This window comes from Centruroides sculpturatus, unplaced genomic scaffold (genome assembly GCF_000671375.1).
Source record: "Centruroides sculpturatus isolate CEXI.00-Female unplaced genomic scaffold, Cexi_2.0 scaffold441, whole genome shotgun sequence".
NCBI lineage: Eukaryota > Metazoa > Arthropoda > Arachnida > Scorpiones > Buthidae > Centruroides > Centruroides sculpturatus.
In genome coordinates, this window is record NW_019384822.1 from 558859 (window position 1) to 580311 (window position 21453).

Consider the following 21453-nt stretch of genomic DNA (forward strand, 5'->3'; position numbering starts at 1 on the left):
TAAGGTGAGAATTTTATCGAGTTTACGTTAAAAATTTTTTATCCATTTAACTTGTCTTCCTGAAGATTAAATCTCAAGCATGCCACTAGTCCAGATATCAATAACCCCGGGTGACATTTGCACCATGATATTAAGAATGTATCCAAGAATTCTTAATTTGAGAAACCGATGACCTGAATCAAGTATTTTTGGATACATTCTTAGTCCTAACATTTTGATTAATTAAAACTCTTGTTTTAATTAACTACACCAGTATAGTAAGTCCTATTTATAAATAAGGTTTATATGGATAATATAAAGACAAAATTTCAAATATTATGGGCAAAGAGAGAGAGAAAATTAATGGTTAAACTATGGTTTTGAAGCCATAAGTGGCTCTTCTAGACACTTACAGTGGCTGCCGTAAACCTACTTATACAATTTCTTTTCATAAACCTTAAACTTTATTTAAACAAAATTAAAGAAAATAAAATATTTTATTAACATTAAAAGCAAGTCTAGTTTAACATGACACCACGAGAAAATCTTAATTGACTTTTCTTTTATCCTTACAAATCGACAACGTATACTAACAATGAGAAACCGAGAGTGTCTTCCCTAGAATGGCCTAACGCAGCATTTTCTCAAATGTCTTGCTCATGCAACCCGATATATATCTTTGTAATGGTTCCACAACCCAATAATATAAAATATAATATAATTTATATTATATTATAAACTATATATATAAAATTTGCTATTTAATGTTGTTAAAAATTTTCAGTATCTAACAGATGCATCTATTGTTCTTAGAAAATATTTCATTAATACAAGTATTACAAATATTTCTGTGGAAGATAGTATCGTTTTACAACATATTAAAATTTTAATGCAACCCAATATTGGGCCACAATCCTTAGTTTGAGAAATGCTGATCTAACAGATGATAACACAAATTACAGTAGAAATACTTTAGGATGAAATTGTTAAGTTGTTTAATTATCACTTTATATCCATTATTTCATCATATTTATAAATCCTTCTGTGAATAACAGAATTTTAGCTTCACAGATATGGGGAAAAAACAGTTGCAAATATGCAATTAAAAGAATAGATGAATATGGAGCTTCTACTGTATGCTAAATCCTCAATTCAGTATTTTTTCATTCAACATACGAAGGGCATTAAAAAAAAAAGTTTCCAGAAAATAAGTAAAAAGACTTAAATGGAATGTATGTGATTTGCAGTTCAAACATCTTTCCACATGGCATCACCATCCTTCTAAGCCCTTCTGGTAGAAGTCAGCACTCTTCGATTCTAGCTGCCACACTAGAAAGCATTTCGCTCTATCTATTAAATGCCAGCAAATGCCCTTTTTCTTAAATTTCAGAATTAAAAAGTCTTACGGGGCTAAGTGCAAATACCCGATAAAACCAGTCTCAACGAGTTTATGTTCACATCAATTAATTATAAATATAGCATTCTGTTACAAATAATAACTGCTTAAATGCACCACACATTAATATTTCAAAATAATGTTTAGTTTGCTATAAAAATAATGTTTATATTGCTGTTTTTTTGTAAAATGATGAATTAGTTTATGCCAATAATGAAGAACTAATAAACAGTATACAGTTCCTATTAAAGAGATCAAAAAACCTCAAGTGTATAGACCCACCAGTGGCTAAGCGGTTCTGTTCTCTAAACACTGGGAGTTCGATCATGGGTTCACGCCTCACCAGAATGAGCTGGCCACGTGGAGTTTTCCAGTTTTCTCCATGTCTGTAATGCCTGAACAGAGGACTTCCCGGAAGGAATTCCCCCTAGGAAGATCGCCTAAGTATTGCATTGCCATAACTTAATAAAACAAACAAACTCAAGAATATAATTTAATAACCACAAAACAGAGGAGAAATAATTGAAACTTACTTACTGCATGTTAAGTGTTTGTAAAAATGGTGTCAAAATTCATGACGAAAGCATCAAAAAATCAGTTTAATAAATATTTTCATATGAGTATTGGTTATAAAATTTGTAAATAACTTACGATAATTTGAAAACATAATTAACTGTACTTTGCACCACACATTTCAATGATTAAAAAAAAAACAATTATACATTTCTAAATCAAATATAAAATAGTAAAAGTATTTAAGATAAACTGCATAAAATTTGAGAGAATTTTTAAAATGATGCAGTTATAATTAATTCATAATAAAATACAGAATGACCCCATACTAAGTAAAGCTGAATACAACATTGCCATAGTATACAGAATTTTTAAAATTTCATATAAAATTAAACATTTAATTCATAATAAATACAAACAAACTTTACGTCTAAAACAGTTTATACATATATATTTTTCGAAACTACAAGCAAATCAAACAAGGTTGGCAATCAAAGTTTAATTTCATTTAATGAATTTTCACTAAGACAAACATATCATAGACAATTCAAATTCGAGAATCTGGCAACTTCTGCAGCTTACCTGCCTTACTGTAAGATTATTTTCTCTAGTATTGAAATAAAACTGTATGATGTTAGCTAAAAGGACATAACCTACAAATCAAACTGGCTTTTACATCATTTAAATTATTAAATAATATTGGAAGTTATAGTAAATGACGTTTTTAATGTATGAAATACGTAGATATTTAACTGCATTGCGAGTGAGTAAGTGCGCATATGCAAGTGTTCCTACATAATATCAATCGCATTCAATAGCACAATACTATTGAAAATACTTGTTTTACAAAAGTAATCCAAAAAAATTTTAATTAGATATTTTCGTGTCATTACAGCAAACTGCTCGAAATAACTTTAAAATATCATCTTATAATTTTTGTTGATTTATACATTACATAACACTAAAATGAAATGCCTGTGTAAACAGCAGCAAAACATTGACACTTGAAATTAAATTAGAGCTAAAAATGCTTTAATAGTACAGGAGAGTTTATAAAAAAGGAAAGTTTAAGCATTTTCAAGTGCTTAATACTTGTCTATTTTTGAGTTGCTGTTCCAATACTTATCGAATACTTGAAAGTGCTTGGACCTTTTATTGTAAGGTCACCCGTTCCCTTTAAAACATCTCTCTTTTGTTATAACAGAAACAGCGGCAAAATTGGCTGTTTTTAATGGATAATCTTAAAAATAAACAAAAATTATCTCTCTACAAATCACAATTACTTAATTATACAGTTCGTCAGTTAAGACTTAACTTAATTTCCACCGGATATTAAAAATAATGGAAGACTATCCAAATGTGAAAGTCCAAATGTGAAAGCAATTGTATTCAATGTAATTTTGCAACTATCAATTTTAATCTCTAAATAAATTTAAAATATTAAATAAAACAACTTTCGAAACTTTGTTTTATTTAATAATTGATGCCATAAAATTCATTTGTTATAGATTTAATATATATTTTTTGATGATTTCATTAAAAGATTAAACTTATCATTGCGCAACCTTGATATATATACGTGTATACACACTTAAATCAATTAACAAATATGTAAAATAACAAAAATATATCTGTAAAACTTACTTTGGTTATCATCTTTATCATTATCACACATTTCCCTTACACCACTCAATGTTTCTGTAAATAACAAAATGATTTTTAAATAATTTTAATTAAAGTTGCCAATATTATTAACAACACTGAGAAGCATCGAAAGTCTAAATATCAAAAGTCCAGATTAGGCCAACAAAAAATAATATTAATCTACATAAATATTCGAAAATCCAAATGGGCCGGTCTCAGTTAGTCCAGATGTTTGACACCATAATTAGGGGGTTCTATAAATTATGTCCACATTTTCTTGAAATTTTTACCCTTAAAACCTTTATTACTTTATGAATGATAGATACCCTAGGTAAAAATGAAATATACAAGTAATTTTGAAATAAATACAGTGGTACCTTGACTTTCAAGCGTCCCAACTTACGATACGAGCCATCTCTCAGTCGATTTTTTGCTTTAAGTTGAGAGCTAAAATTCGGTTTACGAGCCAACTTCAGATACCCTCCGCTAGTTGGCACAGCCAACACCACAGCAAACCATAGATTAAAAAAATATAGAAAACTGCCGTAAATTTGTCATTTTCATTACTCTTCCAAACCTGACAGGCTAGTTTATAGAAGAACACGTAATCGAATGATGTAAGCATTAGTTCACTTCCGTGTTGTGTGCAGTGCTACATTCTCTCATTTCTCGAATTTTCCATGTTTTCTTTTTTATCTATGCAATGAATGCCGCAACATCTGCAAAACCAGTTTATTGCAGTACATTCTATTGTGTTTTTATAAATACATTTTTCTTATTTAAAAACATATAACAAAAAAAATGCAGTGTTTTGGGAATATGGAATAGATTAATGGCATTTCAATTGATTTCAATAGGGAAAATTGATTTCACATATAAAAAATCAATTTTTATATGTTACAGTATTAAGTACAATTTTTATATGAGTTACAGTAGAGCATCGATTATCTGAATTCCGATCAACAGTCACATCGGTTCACTGACTGCATTCTAGTCGGCAAATTCAAATGTCTGCTAGTGATGTGGCGCTACAATATTTGGCTGTGTCTTGGCTACTTTAATATTATTTTTGTTAAATTTTTGCATGTTTTAGCTGGCAACACTGGCTCGACCATGAAAGGGAGGCCAGTATTTAAACAAGTCTTAATTTTCTAATTCTGAATGGTTGTTTTGTGAGCAATAAAATAATTTAAAAATAATTTTTAACGATACAATAGCAACAATTATTATTTTAAAAAAAATTTTATTAGGCATAACATTGATGAAAATTCAATGCAAAGTAGGTTAATAGCAATATATTAATATTGAATACAATCGTACCCAGCAAAAATAAACAAATAACGTGACCACCACCTTATTGCTTGCTGAGGGAGTTTTATTAAAATCGAACGCTTTCGATCCACTTAACGGATCATCATCAGGATAGAATATACTAAAATGGAATACAACATAAATGGAACAATATGTTCAAAAATTCAAAAATATCAATAAACTGATAATATATCAATTAATAAAAATAAAAAATAATATACTAATATACTAATTATGTGGGGTATACTAATATACTATACTAATAATGTATTTTTTCATACTTTTCGGTTATCCGACCAACCCCAGTCCCCAATTGAACCGGTTAATCGATGCTCTGCTGTACAAGTTCCGTCACGGAATGAATTAAACTCTTAAGTCAATGCACCACTGTATAATAAAATGTATAAAATTTAATGAAATAAACAGATGTCCACTGAAGCTCAACCTGTCTCCTTCCCTTGTCTGACTTTGTCAGACATATCTTAATCTCGGTATTACAAATTTATTTGAAACACATTTGTAAAAAAATTCAGAAGTCATGCTACTGAAAATCCAAAGTAAGGAAAGACACTGTTCCCATTGTGTTTTCATTTGTTTTCAGTGGTACCATATCTGCATTCTACTTGTAGTCATGCAGTTTAGTCGTTTTTATTCAAAATTTCAATGCAATTATTAAGCAATATGCAATTAAAAGCTTATTCCTAACAGTTTGTTACAGTAGGTTCTCCAGTTATATGTGCACTGTACTTATTAAATGGCAGAAGTGAGTTAACTGTAGCTCATGACCTATCAGTGGCTGACAAATCCTAATTTGAGAAACACTGTAGTAGTATACATATTATAGTATAGGTCAAGTATTTATAAAATACAAAATAATTAGTCTTTGATTGTTTAAACAAGCAAATAAGGTTCAATAATTTAATAAATACTCATCCTGTGAGACTAAGCTTTTTAAAAAAGAATCTAGAAGAGATGATGATACATGAATTTACTTGGTAATAAATTATAATTAATCTTTAATGACAAACTTCATTGTTATGAATTATGTTAACTAACATTATCGAAGATTCAAATTAAAAAGTCAATATTCTGTTTTCCCTCACAAGCTTGAAATAAATCACACTTAAATGCCGTAGATAAAGAGCAGCTCAGGAAAAAAAAAAAAAAAAGACTACACATAGTTAAGACACACACCATACTAAATTTTTATATTTCAATTATTTCTAGACAAGAGTGAAATCATTACTATTTCGTAACCTTTTTACGTAGTCTCATAGAATTTAGATTCCTTATACCATATTATAAAACTAAATGTTTTAAAAACAAATAACAGCAGCTAATTACCATGACTGAGAATGAAGTTGGCCAGGTAGAGGTCTAGCTCACGGACGGAGACATTGATGTGGTAAGGGTTGACACATAAATTGGGGTGGAGGCACTCGGGTGACTTCTCCAGACGTTCTCCATCTGTACTTTCTAACGGTATAGCTTTAAACAAGATCACCATTACTAGATCTAAACGCCATACCTGGTTAAATAATAAAATCAATATATAAATACGTACAATAAATTTAATCTATAGATTGCTAATTACTAATAATATTGAAGTATATACAGGACGTTCCAGAAGAAAATTACAGCAATTTAAAACGGTACCAATATTAATTATTACCCCAAAAAGTACGCATTATACAGTTACTGTATAGAGTTTCATCTTCCAACTGCATCCAAAATGTTTTTTGTCTACTGCATCTAGGAAATTAAAACAAAAATGGCTACTCCACAACAACCTGTTTTGTGTTCTTCAATTCACAAGGTTGGAATCAGTTATCATTGCGCAACATGTAAACATGAATGACAAAGTAAAATTGTCTGAATCAATTTCAAAGAGATCCACCATGTAAGGCAATCATTCATGTTGCACAATGACCACCAATTCCAAGTTAGTGGACAGAAGAATATAAAATACCTTCTCTGCTTCACTTATAGTACTTCGTAGAGGCAGTAGACAAAACGAAGATGGGGAACGAAATTTGGACAGTTATTCTGTTGATTGGCATACAACACATACTTCTCAGGTAATTATTAAAATGATTAATTTAAAATGGCAGTATTCTTTTTGGAAGGACCTGTATAACTTTCCAAATTTTATACATGTACGGTACTTTCGTTACATATAAAATTCCCAATTACAGCAGAAACACGTTTTTCCGAATGAATGATTTCAATAAATCTGACGTTTTAACAATCCGCCTGCATAAAGAAGATTTAAAATTGAAAATTACTAGAAGAATAAGTAATATACTTTTAAATATATGAAAATCTTTTTAGTGGATAGAAATATATCCTGCACTTCTTGAATTTTAAAAACACCATCAAATTTTCGAACTGATTTTTTATGAATAAAAACTTAACGAAATTGACTGTTTTAAAGTACAGATGTATCTCTATTTCAGACAAGAAATACATCAGACAAGATGTATCTCTATTTCAGACAAGTAAATGAGTGAAATAGCATGTCATAGAATTGGCTGGCCAAACTTTGTCACAACAGGAGCCATACGTCGCCTATCAGAAATACAAGAGAGTCAGCTTCTCTGTTAAAACTGTATTTTGTATAATATTTTGTATAATGGATATGTACGTGGCTCTCTTATACGATTAATCAATCACTAGAGGCTATTGCATTTATCAAAATCACATTAATCAAATACAGTGGTACCTGGGTACTCAATCAAACAATCGCAACCCACTGGATAAAAAATTATTATTATTATTATTAACTGAAAAATTTGATTTTAACTTTAAATTTTGTCATCCGTAAAAAGTTTTCTATGATAAAATGACTACTGTAACTAATTTAAAAATAAAATGAAACCTTACAGCTGTCTGCCTTCATTAGACAAAATTATATTCAATCTAGTTCATTTGTGTTCCACATGAATTAAATGAAAAATTACGTTTATCCACTTAAAATGGCTGCAAAACTGTTTTAACAATACAGTAGAGTGTCGTTTATCCAAATCAATTGAGGACTGAGGTTGTTCGGATAACTTATTTTTCGGATAACCAATTATGTACGAAAAAATATATTAATTTATCCCGTGTTGAAATTTTTCTCTGTTGCATGTTGCTTCCCGTTGAATTTTTGTCAATGTTAAGCCAAATGAAGACTATTGTATCGTTAAAAATTATTTTTTTATTTTGTACAAACAAAATAAATATATTGAAAAATATAAAAACAATAAAAAATTATACTTCAGAAGTTAATTTAGTATCAAAAACGTAAAATATTGACATAGCCAAAGATTACAGCGCCACAGCACTGGCAAAAATTTAAATTTGTCGACTGGAATTCCTTCAGATAACCGACCTTCAGATAAACGACGCTCTACTGTACATGTCTGTGACACATTAAGATTTGTTGCGAGTTCACGAGTTGTTATTAGTTCATTTTTAACAATTCTTCCTGCAATTTCGCTTCGTCAACAGTGTGTGCATCCCATACATTTAGTATCCTTTAGTTCAAAATTTCCCGAACGAAACTTTTAAGTCCGTATTTCACATGTTTGAAGTTTAGGAATATCTTCCCCATATACATTGAGTAGTTTTTACTGTTTGTACAGCATTACATCCTTCATAAAACAAAAAGAATAATATACCTGATATGCATTTTATCTGCAGATATTTCAACGTAATTTTATGCAAACAAACTGTGAAGTAAAAGCTTTAAAATAAGCTATATGGGTTAATTGTAGCACTGACCAGAGATGGGTTATAGCCTACAACCCTCTAGCACGGTTATAACTGTAATGAATTTAGATCTTTAGTAAATTAAATTGCTCTTAATACAATATCCTTTGTGAAGATGGTAGGGAATTTTTTTTTAATATCCCATGTACAGTATCTGTTTGAGTGAAAAATATTAATTTGTAATAATGTAAAATTAACCAATAATTCATTGTTGTTTCTCACATCTCAAGAAAATAACAGTCTTATGACAGAGATAACCTTCTATTACAGGCCATTCGTCTGCTTCACTATTCAAAACATTAAAAAAACTACTGAAAAGAAGTTATGTTTTGAATTGAATGACGTTTTTTAATTAAAAAAACAACTTGTTAATTTTACAATTACTGTCCTGGCAATTTTATCAAATGTATTATAATAATGTATTTTGAAATTTTAGGCCAAATCTTACGTGCATGAAATAGAGAAATATGTTACATGATGACGACTGCAGCTCCTCATCATTGTCAAAATGTCTTCTTCAAAGAGTTTTTTTAAATCTGGAAACAAGGAATACTCTGACGGGACCTGATCTGGGCTGTAAGATGAGTATTTGAGCTGCTCAAAGCCACAGTCCCAAACGGCAGCTTGAGCAAATGCTACCATTCGGGATGGGTGCATTGTCATGCAATATGTTCCCTTCTCTCATTAAGTTTATTCATTATTTTTCATGCATCTCTGCACACAACTGATGTAATAACATTGAATAATATTTTTCATTTACAACAGTGTTTTTTTAATTTAAAGTCCACCATCAATACACTTTCACTGTTCCAAAAACGGTGGCCATGATCTTAGTTAATGGCAATACTTCAGCCTTTTTTGGAGCTCTCTCCCATGGTCTTCATTTTCCATTGATTCCATTTTGGAAAAGGGTCATAATACAGAACAATAGCTTTGTTCCCTGTACTAACAGATTTCAAAAAATATCAACTTCACCCATTTCATAGAGATCCAACGCCAACAACTCACTTTCTATACTTGTGCCATTGGACAACATAAAGAAGTTTGGGAACCCATCTTCAGCTGACTTTGGCATATACTTCCTGAGCATCTAGGCAAGAGCAAACATCTTATCTAATAGATCAATCATTGCTGCTATTTCTTTCACTTCCAACTGGCAATCCAAAAGAACCAGCTCTTCCACCACATCAATTTTTTCCAAGATTGCCACACTTACCGGACAAACCAAAACTCATATCATGTTCAAGGGATTCTTGTCACAATCAAAAACGTTTTGCCCATTCTTTGATGGTGGTATATGGTCATGAAGCTTCTCTAGACATTGGTTATTTTCATGAGTGCTTGGCCTTCTTTTGTAAGAAACTCGACAGCCTACACTCTAATTTAAAATTTGCTGTCATGTCACATACAGAGGTCCACTATAAATCACTTTTTAGTACTACAGCCACTAAATTTGCATCAAACACTAATAAGGTAATAATTTTTTATACATTTGTCTTGACATGTGTTTCAGTAATGTGCAATAGGTTAGGTCAAGAACTTATATAGCTAAGGAGTGCCATATGTATAGTATTAATTGAAGACCTTAGTGCAAAAAGGGCACAAGTCATACGTTATATAAATTGAGAAAAACACAAAATAAGATTTCAAAGTTGTCCTGAAATATTAATAATTACATTTTGGCAGGCTAAATTATATTAAACTAAAGAATAAGTCATAAAATGATCCAATACATCACGATTTTTCACTTTAATTGATCAATATAATGATCTTTTTTTAAAAATTAAGAAGTGCAGACTTGTAAACATTTTGAAATATTATGGTAAGAAGTATACAAGTCCTGATCTTGTACTTTTAAAAAATCATTTCCAAGTTAATAGGCACAAATCTGTAGACATAAAAATAAGTTTAAAGCTTTTCATAAGCAGTTTAAAAACAAAGCAATGAGTAGTTATGTTTAGTCATTCTCTTAGTTTCAGTGGTTGTCTGTTCCCTTTCCCCTTATCACCTGTTAGATTCTGATAGAACTGACATTTTGCTACCTCGTTATCAACATATTGAAGAAGCTTGATGATGAATAGTTCAGATTTCCTCATCGGCAAGCTTATCCTTACACTCATACCTGCAATCAGGTATCTCTCGTGAATCCTTCTCTATTGCTTATATAAATCACACATGGAGCACGAAAATTATTATTAAATACAATTTGTTAAAGATAATAATAATAATATTATTTCATAAAATAATACTGGTTGCATTAGTGTAAGGAACATTCATAAGGTATGTCACACATTTAAGGGAAGGAGATTTGAATGTTACGACATAATACATGCAGCAAATGGTAAAGTTTTATGAAAAAGAGGAAAGGGAATCAAAACTCATTTAAAATATGACATGTTTTACGGTTGTCTCCATATAGAATAGGTATTTAGCTGCAAAATATAACCCAGTATTGTAGTAGATTTTTCTGCTATAGTATCAAATAATAGCTTAATTTATTGATATGATGTACACTATAGCACTATACTTACATAATTTCAATGTTAATAACCTGTACATTAAAGAAATACAATATTTTAGTCAAAATAATAACAGGTATAATTGTAGTGATTATCACTAAGTATATGTAATGTCATCACTATATATTTCGTATTGTCGCGTATCGGGGTGTTTTGTAACTTTATTCCGTAAATATGTATCACATCTTGCGATGTGGTGGTGCGAGCTTTTGATTGGCCCGAGTTCTGACATATGTTACCACATCATGTATATGGTGCGGGTTATAAATGGAAGGGCCACGTGTATGAGTGTACCTTTTTTCTTCCGGATCGTGTCCAGTCTGCGACAGAAGAATCGAGTTGGAGTGCAGATAAAAATAGGAAGGAAGGAACAACCACGTGGAAGTGGAAATCAGCATAGCAAGAGAGACATCACACAGAGGGCTCAACTATCATCGTCCTTGTAAGAATATTGTACTAGTCCTAATCTAAAGGATCCCTGATTGTCGCATTGCGTAAGTTATAATTGATTGTTTTTTTTTGTTCTCTTGTCGGGATAGAAAGGGCAACGGAATTCCCATCTATATTTTTAAATGTAAATGAACCTCAGAATTATATCGTTCTCTGATTAAATCTGTTTTGTACCATATTAATTTGTACAGTCCTTATCAATCTTACCCTCACCTTCACACTGTCATATCTCGGTATGCTACAGAACTACATAATCAACAAAAGTAATCAGTGAAATATGAACATAATAGTTAATCATCCTTTCCAATCATAACCCATAATCTTATGAATACTTATGACATTGTTTATTAGTCTTTTTAGCATTCATTTTCCAATTACATTCATATCTTTTTCCCCTTTTATTTTCAATTACTCCCACGAAATCCGTGGATGCCACTCACTTCTTTATAGCAAGTTATAGCAAGTAATATGTGAGCCTGCAGTTTTTTAGGGGGATTTCATAATTAAAGTTAACTGTAATGTTTGGAAATGTAAACATCCTCTTAGAAAAAAATGGAGAATCAGATCGCAGGTCACCGGTCACATCAACACGTTAGTGGAAAAATTGACACCTAGTTGTCAAGAATTCACCATCATCGTCAAGAACAGACAATCAAGTGATCCCTTTCCCATGGCAATTATATAAAAGCAAGAGCTACTGAAAGCTTGAGAATTCGCACTTGGAAGTTATATTTGGTAATAGTGCCTTTCCGTCTCCTGGACCAACACTCAATGGACTTGATCCAGTCCTGGTAAAAACATTGACTCCCAATACTTCCATGTAGAACTGTATATTGCCGCATATAGCTCTTCACCCACATTGGAGGTAAATGTAAGCGGACTGTGAACTCTCTGAACAGAATTAGGCATAACTATCATAGCTCCGTCGGAATTATTACTTTTTAACCTCATTTAACCACATTTAGCCACATGTAACTTGTATCTAACTATCTGTAGCCTGTTGTATCTTTTAGTTAATCACATAATAAATGCTTTATTATTTTATTGAACCTGTTAACCTGTCTTTCTTGGCACAAGTACACCTATCGACTTACCAATGTACTCCCCACTCGTTTTTGCCCTCCTATTGCCAACCGACAACACCGAGATCGGGTTTTAAATTAACAACCCGTGCCGATTAAGTGGCAGTTAGGGAACAGTCCTGTGGCCCCGGCATGAATGTAAACATCATGTGATCTAAAGCTGCTGGTTAATTAGTACAGTACAATGACTTGCGCACTCCTGCATTTAATTTGCATTACAACCAAAAACTAACATACTGTCCGAATGAGACTTAAATACCTTTATCAACTGATTTTTTATTTTAAACATGGAGTTTATATGATTTTGATGTATCTGTATCAAAAAAGTACTTGTGAACTTTTTGCACTGCAAGATTTTCTGGAAACTTTAAATTTCAGCATCTGGCAATGCTGGCTATACAAAAAATCTTATAACTGGCAGCACAATTGCATGTTCACCAAGTTCTTAATAAGCTTCTACATCCAAACTATTTTCTCATCAGATTAGGCCAATATTTCCAAAAACTTTTTGTGATCAAAATTTCCTGTTCTACAGTTTAATAATCTTATTCGCTATTACGATATTATGGGATCGAGGCTGCGTATGCAATCGGACATTGCTCGAATGAATGTTATACACTGCCGACAGCTGTATTTTTTTATACTATTTTAGTGTGATAACTGAATTAAACCTCGACTTGTGACACAAGATACATGAGAAAACAGTCTGATTAGCAATGGTTTGATTAATGACAGTTGTTAAGAAACTAATTAGATCATAAAAGTATGATGTGTACGTGTACACGTATGCACAAAAAGAAGAATAAATTTCGACACCATTCTGCACACTTGATAGAAACAGACTATTTAAATAGATTTTAAAGTTCTCTATAAAGAAAAAAATGTGTTAAGTTAATCTAGACAATTGGCATATTGTCAACAAAGCATATTGTTTAGACAGGTTTAGAGACAGTGTCTAGTCTGCACTGTTACTCTAATTAGACCTCTACCACCTTATTGTACCTGAGAGATGGAATTAAATTTTTAGCTGAAAGGTCTAAAGCTTTTACACTGGAGCAATTCAATCTATTTTTAGATTAGATTTTAAAATAAGCTAATCCCATCCTCTGAACAGATTAAGACAAAACCTAATGATACTTGATTTTTAATCTGATATTAATTCTAAGGTTAACCGATGTAATTACGTACAAAATATGTAATTAAAAGAGCTAGATACCTTAATTTCTGCTCGGTTCGAGATTTTGAATTTGTTTTTTTTTTCTAATTACGAAACAAAACACTTACTTTGTCAGCTTGTCGGAGACAATCAATGCGTCTCATTTTCCCTTTTTGATCTGGATTACTTAAGACACATGTTGCTCTCTTTTTTCCTGTAATACCAAGCACAAAATCTTCTCTATATTCTTGAGTAATATCTTTCCTTAATTTACCTAGCAAGCGTGATGCCCATTTCTGTTTAACTTCCAATCTTTCAGTCTAATAAAATTAAAATTCAACAACTAAATTTTTTTCGGCAGTCTGCAAACCCGATTAATGCTCAGTAGGTTTGCGAAAATTTACCAAAAATTAAAATCTTGAAAACACAAATAAACATTATTTTGATAATTTTAAAGTAAAATTACTTACCTCTAATTCTTCTTTACACCTTCTTTCCTCGTCTAAGCTCATTCGTTTCTCATGTTTCTTAAAATATTTTCGTTTTGCAGCTTGTAAATTAAACCATGTGTAAGAAAAGGCCTTGACGTGAGGCAGAAGGGCCTCAATAAATGGATGGAATTCATCCTAAGTAAAAATACAAAATTTTAAATATTTTAAAACTGTTCAAATTTTTATTTAAAGTGGAATTTGTTAGCCAATCATTTATCTGTATCTTTTAAAAATATAGTAATAATAATAATACCAACAATCAAACAAAAAGTTCACTTGCGAGAAGTAGATTTGCTGACATTGTGAGCTAGTTTGTTACTGCTTTGTTGTGTCATGAGAAATACTTAAATCAACAACATTTATTCACTATAGACTTTAGTAATTACATTCAAAATTCCTTGCCAATGTTGCTAAGTCTATTCTTTGCAAGCAAACTTCTCATTTGATTACCATATATATGTTACGTAGATCATCAGCAATGAACACCGACTCAAATATTTAAAATCTGTAGTGTCAATGTGAATAGTATTGTAAATTCATTTGGTCGCACAATGCTTTCTGTAATTAGTCATTATGAACATAAAGTTTTTACTAAACAATAATTACTTTATGTTAAGATCTATGGTGAAAAGAATTTTGTTGCAATTGACAATGAAAATCTCTACTTACATGTAATTAATTTAACTTTTCTTTTTAATAAAAATTTAGTGAAAGTATGCTTTTGCCAGTGGCAGATTACTAATGTGAAGAGTGTGCAAGCGTACAGGGCTCCCAATTTAATGAACTCTAGGTCCTAGCAATGTCCCACGTAACTTATTTTCTGCTAAAATAAATGCCTCAATAAAAGCATAAAGTATTTTTACTTTATCTGTCTAATTTGACATTCTGTCATCTGTAGTTTCTACCCTTCAAGTTTCGTCTGCTGTCTTCCCTACATGTTGGCTGCAAGTTGTGTAAAACCCAAAGGTCAGCCACATCTATTCTGTAAAGAATGTCTTGTTTTACATTTAAATAGATCTAATATCCGTAGTTTTATGTTGGACAGTGTCCCTCACCATCTGGCTGCTCTACTGTGAGCCCTTGCTTAAAAATGAGGAAGAAAAAAATGTCTCTAGTGCTCCACAAAAAACTTGTTGGAAGTCTTGCCCCTTTTCACCTTTTCAAGAAATCCAATAATAGCGTTGCTTAAAAACTGCATACGTGTAAAGGCCGGTTTACACAATATGACTACCTTTGGCATTTTGTAGTCTCTTGAAAGCACAATACATAAAGATTTTCTTTGTTTGAATAAACTTTTCAAACCAAAGTTGCTAATAAGTCACAAGTCACAATGGTGTTGTAGAAAATCTAATCCAACAGATTTTTCTCATTGTCATATCATAGAACCAATCTGACAAAATAAGAACAGTGTTATATCATGTTCTTACCATATTTGAGAAAAACAAATGCTCTCATTCAGGTTTGCGAGTTAGAGTATTCCAGTGCATCATGTAAACATCAGAATCACCAACAAATCTTGTAGAATATACTTTTTGGTGTGAGAAAATGTCAGTGGTAGTCATATTGTGTAATCTGATCTTAAAAATGGGTTCATGCTTTGGCCCACTAGACCAACGGTCGCCAATCAGTGGTCCACAGACCACCAATGGTCTGCAAGAAAACTTTCGTGGTCCTTGGAGAAATTTGGACATCGATCGACTCGAGGTTATGCAAAGTAATACGAAAGAAATGCAAAATGATTGGTTGCTTTTTCTCATTCATTGGGACTTTTTTATTCAAATCTAAAACCGAATATGAAATGACTTATGAACAAATAATGTGAATGCAATTACATTCCTTGGAAGAGAGCCAAGAATCCCATAAACTTATTTCGAACAAGCAACAACAAACTTCACACTAAATTTGTTATAATTAAACAAGTGAATTTCATATTAATAAAGTAAAATGGGACTTTTATGATCATTATTCTATAGACGTTTGCATCGTTTAAAAAAATTCACGATAGTGATCTGCAGGATTCAAAATTGTGAGTTTAGTGGTCCGTGAGGTCAGAAATGTTGGCGACTGCTGCACTAGACCAATCGGACTGATTCTATGCCACATTTTCATAACCATTGACATTTTAAAAATGTGGCGTGGAATCAGTCAATTTTCTACTCCTTCAGTTTCATGCACATTATCCCGAAACTCCTTAATCCATCACTGATCTTTCACAAAATATTGATAATAAAAAGCATTTATCATCACACAATCATGTAACTGATTGAATAGCTTTATTGTGAATTGAAATATGTAAAGTGGGTACAATGAAATATCAAATGAACTTCATTTATGCGATACATTCTGACAGTGGTTTTCCAGTATAATTGCATGATTGAAGTGCTTTATATTATCTGAATCTCATTTTTTTTCTACTCTGCTGTATGGGCACTAGGAGATCCTTTTAGCCATACCCATCATGGATTCAACTGGGTTGACGGAGTAGGGACTAACATATCTGAGAGAAACTGTCCAAATTCAATTCCCAGTTCCTCGGAATCTAGCATCTTAACCTCTTCGGCCAACACACTTTTCTACCGGGATTGACAAGATATCACTTGATGAAACATTTTGAGATTATTATATCTCATCATCAGCTCTACACCTAATAACTTTAAAATCAAATATAGGTTCATAGAACAACTAACAGTCAAACAAAAGCATTTAAAGGAATGCTTAATATCATCTTTTGACAATTTAGTAATATAATTTACATTAGTTTAATGGATACGTCTTGAGTTATTTACACCATTTATAAGCAAAAAATTAAATTCTGGATTTGTTTATGAACAATAACAATATCTTACTTTTCAAGTCTTATTAAAATTCAAATAGATTCAGTTAATGAACAAATTGTATATTACTATAATAAAAACCCACATTTTTTTGTCACTTTGTCCACATCGTGGCCACTCAGTACCGCTAGTAACGTTCCTCGGAACTTTGTACTTTGTGTCGTCGCTGTGGTCATCTGCTACCATCCCTGCAAACTAACCGAGGACAGAATTTTTATGAAGAATGTGGTGTACAAGGAAATTATCACAATGGATAGGTTTGAAGTTTAATTCATTAAGTTTTGTTCTTGCATTTAAATGTAAAAAAATAAGCTAAGTAATTTGTCAATTTTTTATCTAACACTTGCATTAGGAGAACCTATTTTATTACATAACTGACTTAACTCTAACAGACACCCCTTACCCGTATAATGTTCGTAATCTCGGTAAGAGTGACTCGCAACCCTTAGGGAGACGTAAATACAATGTGGCTAGGACTTAATACAACTTCCTGTTGGATTGTCAGAAGAACAATGTATTTCCTACATCAATCTACCAGATACATCTCCCTAAGGGTTGCAAGTCACTTTTGTAGAAATTATGAATATTATGCTTGAGAAAGACAGTTCAAACGTCAAGAAAAGCTTGTAATCTTCATAAAATATAAAATTGAAAAAATATATATATATATATATATATATATTTATTTATTTATTTATTTATTTATTATATATATTTATTTTACTCCAAACATTTGAAAAATTTTGGTGCATTCCAATTTACAATTTTGAACAGCCTGATGGCATATGCCAGCGGTTGGTTTTAGTAACATGTATCGGATTTTCTTAGAGTCATTTAACCCAAAATAGTTTTGTGTAAGAGCAAAACAATTCATTAAATTTACATTAAATTATTTACTGGGACTATCAAAGCTTTGATTGGCATACTTAGTTATTGTGTAATGATTTTATAGTGCTGTTGAGTGTAAAGCACTGTATATAATATTCTATATTAACAAGTTTTTAAATACATATCAAAAGTAAAATGATGTCTTTATGGTACAAAAACATATTTTGGAGTACTTTCAATAATAAAACAAATCATGCAAAGTGCTCTTTATATATACAGGTAACCCTCATATAACATGGCACTTCTATAGCATGAATTCACTCTAATACGGTTAGAGAATTGGGAACATCTTCATATAACACAATGCTTTTATAGCACGGGTTCACTCTAACACAGTTCAGGAATTGGGTAAACCATCATACAACATGAAATGTAATAAAGGGGTGTTCTTTTATACCTCCGCATGAGCATTCTAATTGTTTTCGTGGCTAATTTGAATGCTCTTTCAACAAATAATCCATTTATTGGTTAAATTTTACAATTAGGACCCTTCTTTTGCCTCTAAAAGCTCATTTTAGAATTATAGATTCCTCCATCACGAGACTATCGATAGTGCAGGCGCCGCCATCTTTCTTTCATCATCGTTCCTAAATGCCTAAAAAACAGCAGCGCACTCCCGTTGCAGAGTGACCACTATTAACGAAAGCACCCAAAAACTGTTACCAGTTGATGATGCTCATGTTGAGATCATCATATTGGATGAATAATCCTCTGGTAAAATATTTACTTAAGTAATAAATAAGTATTTTACTTATGAAAAACATGAATAATAAATCCGATTTAAATAAGGATTTAACAGAACATTTTTTAATTTTTAGAACCTAACTCCCTTTTCGCACTAGTTCTTTGTTTCGTATAACATGGATTCGCATAACACAGCAATTTTTTGGAACATAATTCCCGTGTTATACAGGAGTTACCTGTATTTCTGTTTTATACTCGTTTTATTTTTATCATCATAACAACAGTATTTTTTCTATTTGATTTCTTTTGGCGAATGCGTAGATATATTGAATTTTAACTTGTTTATACATTATGTAATGTTCAATATCAGTATTCAATTTACATTTGCTTAATAACAAACATTCCATTTTCAAATAATTATAAATTTCAAGCTGATGATAATCTACAATAGATCAAAAATATTTCTGATGTAATAAACAAATTTGAATTCCCAAAGATAGTTAAAATAAGAATCATAAACTGAAGTGCCACTGAATTAGGGATGGGAGACGGTATGCAAATTCTGTATCGCTGCTCCTGCATTTGCATGCATATATGGACAACTCTGTAATAATATATAATAAGAGAGAGCTTTTCCTTCTCCGAATATTTGTTTTGAGAAGCATAATGGGGAAAGTGGTTTACATGCACTTGATTGTGATCATTTATTGAGCACCTACTATACGAACTGCTCGATATCTAATTATTATAGAATTAAGACCTTTTTGTACAATTGCTTACAGAGTGTTTCAGGAATGTGTGAATGATATAAAAAAAACAAGCAACAAGGCAAAGTGCCAAGAGCCACTAGCCTTGAATTTGAGCCTGGGTTTTAGTAGATAACCCATATTTTAAGAACCCATTGGGGTCAGATATCTCAAAATCATCTACAGATACAAAACGGCATTCTTCGTCAACTAAGTTGAACATCCCAACAATGTGAGAGCAGTAGATTTATTTTTCCTTAATCAAAAATGACAATATGAATAATAAAAAAGTACATTATACTTCCATGTTTTCTATACACCCCTAGTTAAGATGTCAAAGTATCTGCAGGCGGTTTGCTCTACTGTGATTGAAATGGTTGCAATTGCCAATTTACTAGATTAGAACATCACTGTCCCTATTGTGACCTTTGACAAGATTTAAAAAAAATTAAAAAAAAAATCATGTTTGCAAGGAATATGAAAGTTGATGGTAAAAAAGAATGCTCAAACTGGATGACAAATAAATCACACTATAGTAAACACAATCCCAGAAAAATAAAAATTCGAAATTCCATTAAAAAACAAACAAATCCAATGTCTGTTAAAAATGGAACGCATTGGAGTGCCTGCTTTAACAGCATAAAAAACAGAATAAAACGCCATGCATAAGTATGGGCATATGTAAGAGGTCATTCAACAACTAAAAAAACTACAGCTCAGGTTTGTAAAGGACCTGTCAAGCTGAAAATGCAAAAAGTTCCTCCTTCAGATTTTTAAAGTAAGCATAAACAGCATGTGTATCAATCTCTAAAACTTCTAAATATCTAAGCTGTTCAGTTTGGCACATTGCTATTAGGATGTTAGTTTGTTGTAAGTGAGCCTCTATATTCAGGTCAGCTGCATATATTGACAGGGCTGTAGAGAGCCTTGATTGCCATATGTCAGTGGTATGCTCTTGCAGTCACTTTTCCACCGATCTTTTTGTGAAGCCTATATACACCTATATACGTAAAGTTCCTATCAAATCTCCTGTCTTTCAAAAGGCATGCAGTACACACCTGAAAGCTTATGGGGTTGGACAAGTGCTTTGCATTCCTAAAGAGAGAGAAAGTAGTAGAACATCTCCTATAAGTAATATTTATGTCCCTTTTTCTGGCTGTTATATTAAATACTAACCTAAGGAAGGGGTAAAAGGTCATCACACAATGCTCCTCTCTAATCTGGCAATCATTACATAGCCCATTTTAGCTCTTCTGATGGTTCAGGGGAGGTCAAGAACAACCTTAGCAGCTATCCTATGCACTAATGATGCATTATATTCATGGGCTATGGCTAAGCTTTCTACCTGCACCAACTTGTCATCATGTAACCAAGGTGAGGAAGAACTCACGAGTATATGCACATGTAATGAGGGCTCTATAAGCAGTAATTTTATATAGGTACGGATTACATGATTCAGCCAAGTTGTAGCACAGAACGAAAGTTGGATTATGATAGACAGAGGTCACAATATCCACCCCTTGTGCATGGAGGTTGATATCGAAGAAATGCACTTCATCCTTGTTTGCTTGATCCAGCTCAAGTAGTAACCCGTACGGATTAAAAGAACAGTTAATATCCTTCAAATTCAAATTACAGCAACGGCAAACCAGCATTGGAATAAAATCGAAATAGAACTAAAACGGAGAATTTAAATGGAGAAAGATGAGCGTCGGCACCGAACGTGCATCTTTCTCCGTTTAAATTCTCCGTTTTAGTTCTATTTCGATTTTAACCCGTACGGATTATGATTGATAGAAATGCCCTTAAATCAGGAACCGCCTTCCATAAAATAAGGATATCATCCACATATCTCCTGTATAAAAGAACACTGGAGTGAAACATGGGAGGACCTTTTCTTCTAACTGGCAAATCACTATTTCACACAGGTCTCCTGAAATTAGGCTACCCATCAAGACCTTACCATTGAGATTGGTGGAATGCCACATCTAATTTGCTACAACATTC

At 31.9% G+C, this 21453-nt stretch overlaps 1 protein-coding gene across 5 annotated transcripts in view; it reads right to left on the reverse strand.

Moving 5' to 3' along the window:
- Window positions 1–21453, reverse strand: part of LOC111629932 (nuclear factor 1 A-type-like) — a 99981-nt gene that overhangs the window by 65066 nt on the left and 13462 nt on the right. For all 5 annotated transcript variants that reach the window (XM_023373888.1, XM_023373889.1, XM_023373887.1 and 2 more), the window contains 4 exons: window positions 14274–14429; window positions 13932–14123; window positions 6188–6371; window positions 3533–3586 (listed from right to left, as the gene is read on the reverse strand). In XM_023373888.1, the coding sequence (XP_023229656.1) occupies window positions 3533–3586; window positions 6188–6371; window positions 13932–14123; window positions 14274–14429 (586 nt within the window). The remainder of the gene's footprint in view (window positions 1–3532; window positions 3587–6187; window positions 6372–13931; window positions 14124–14273; window positions 14430–21453) is intronic.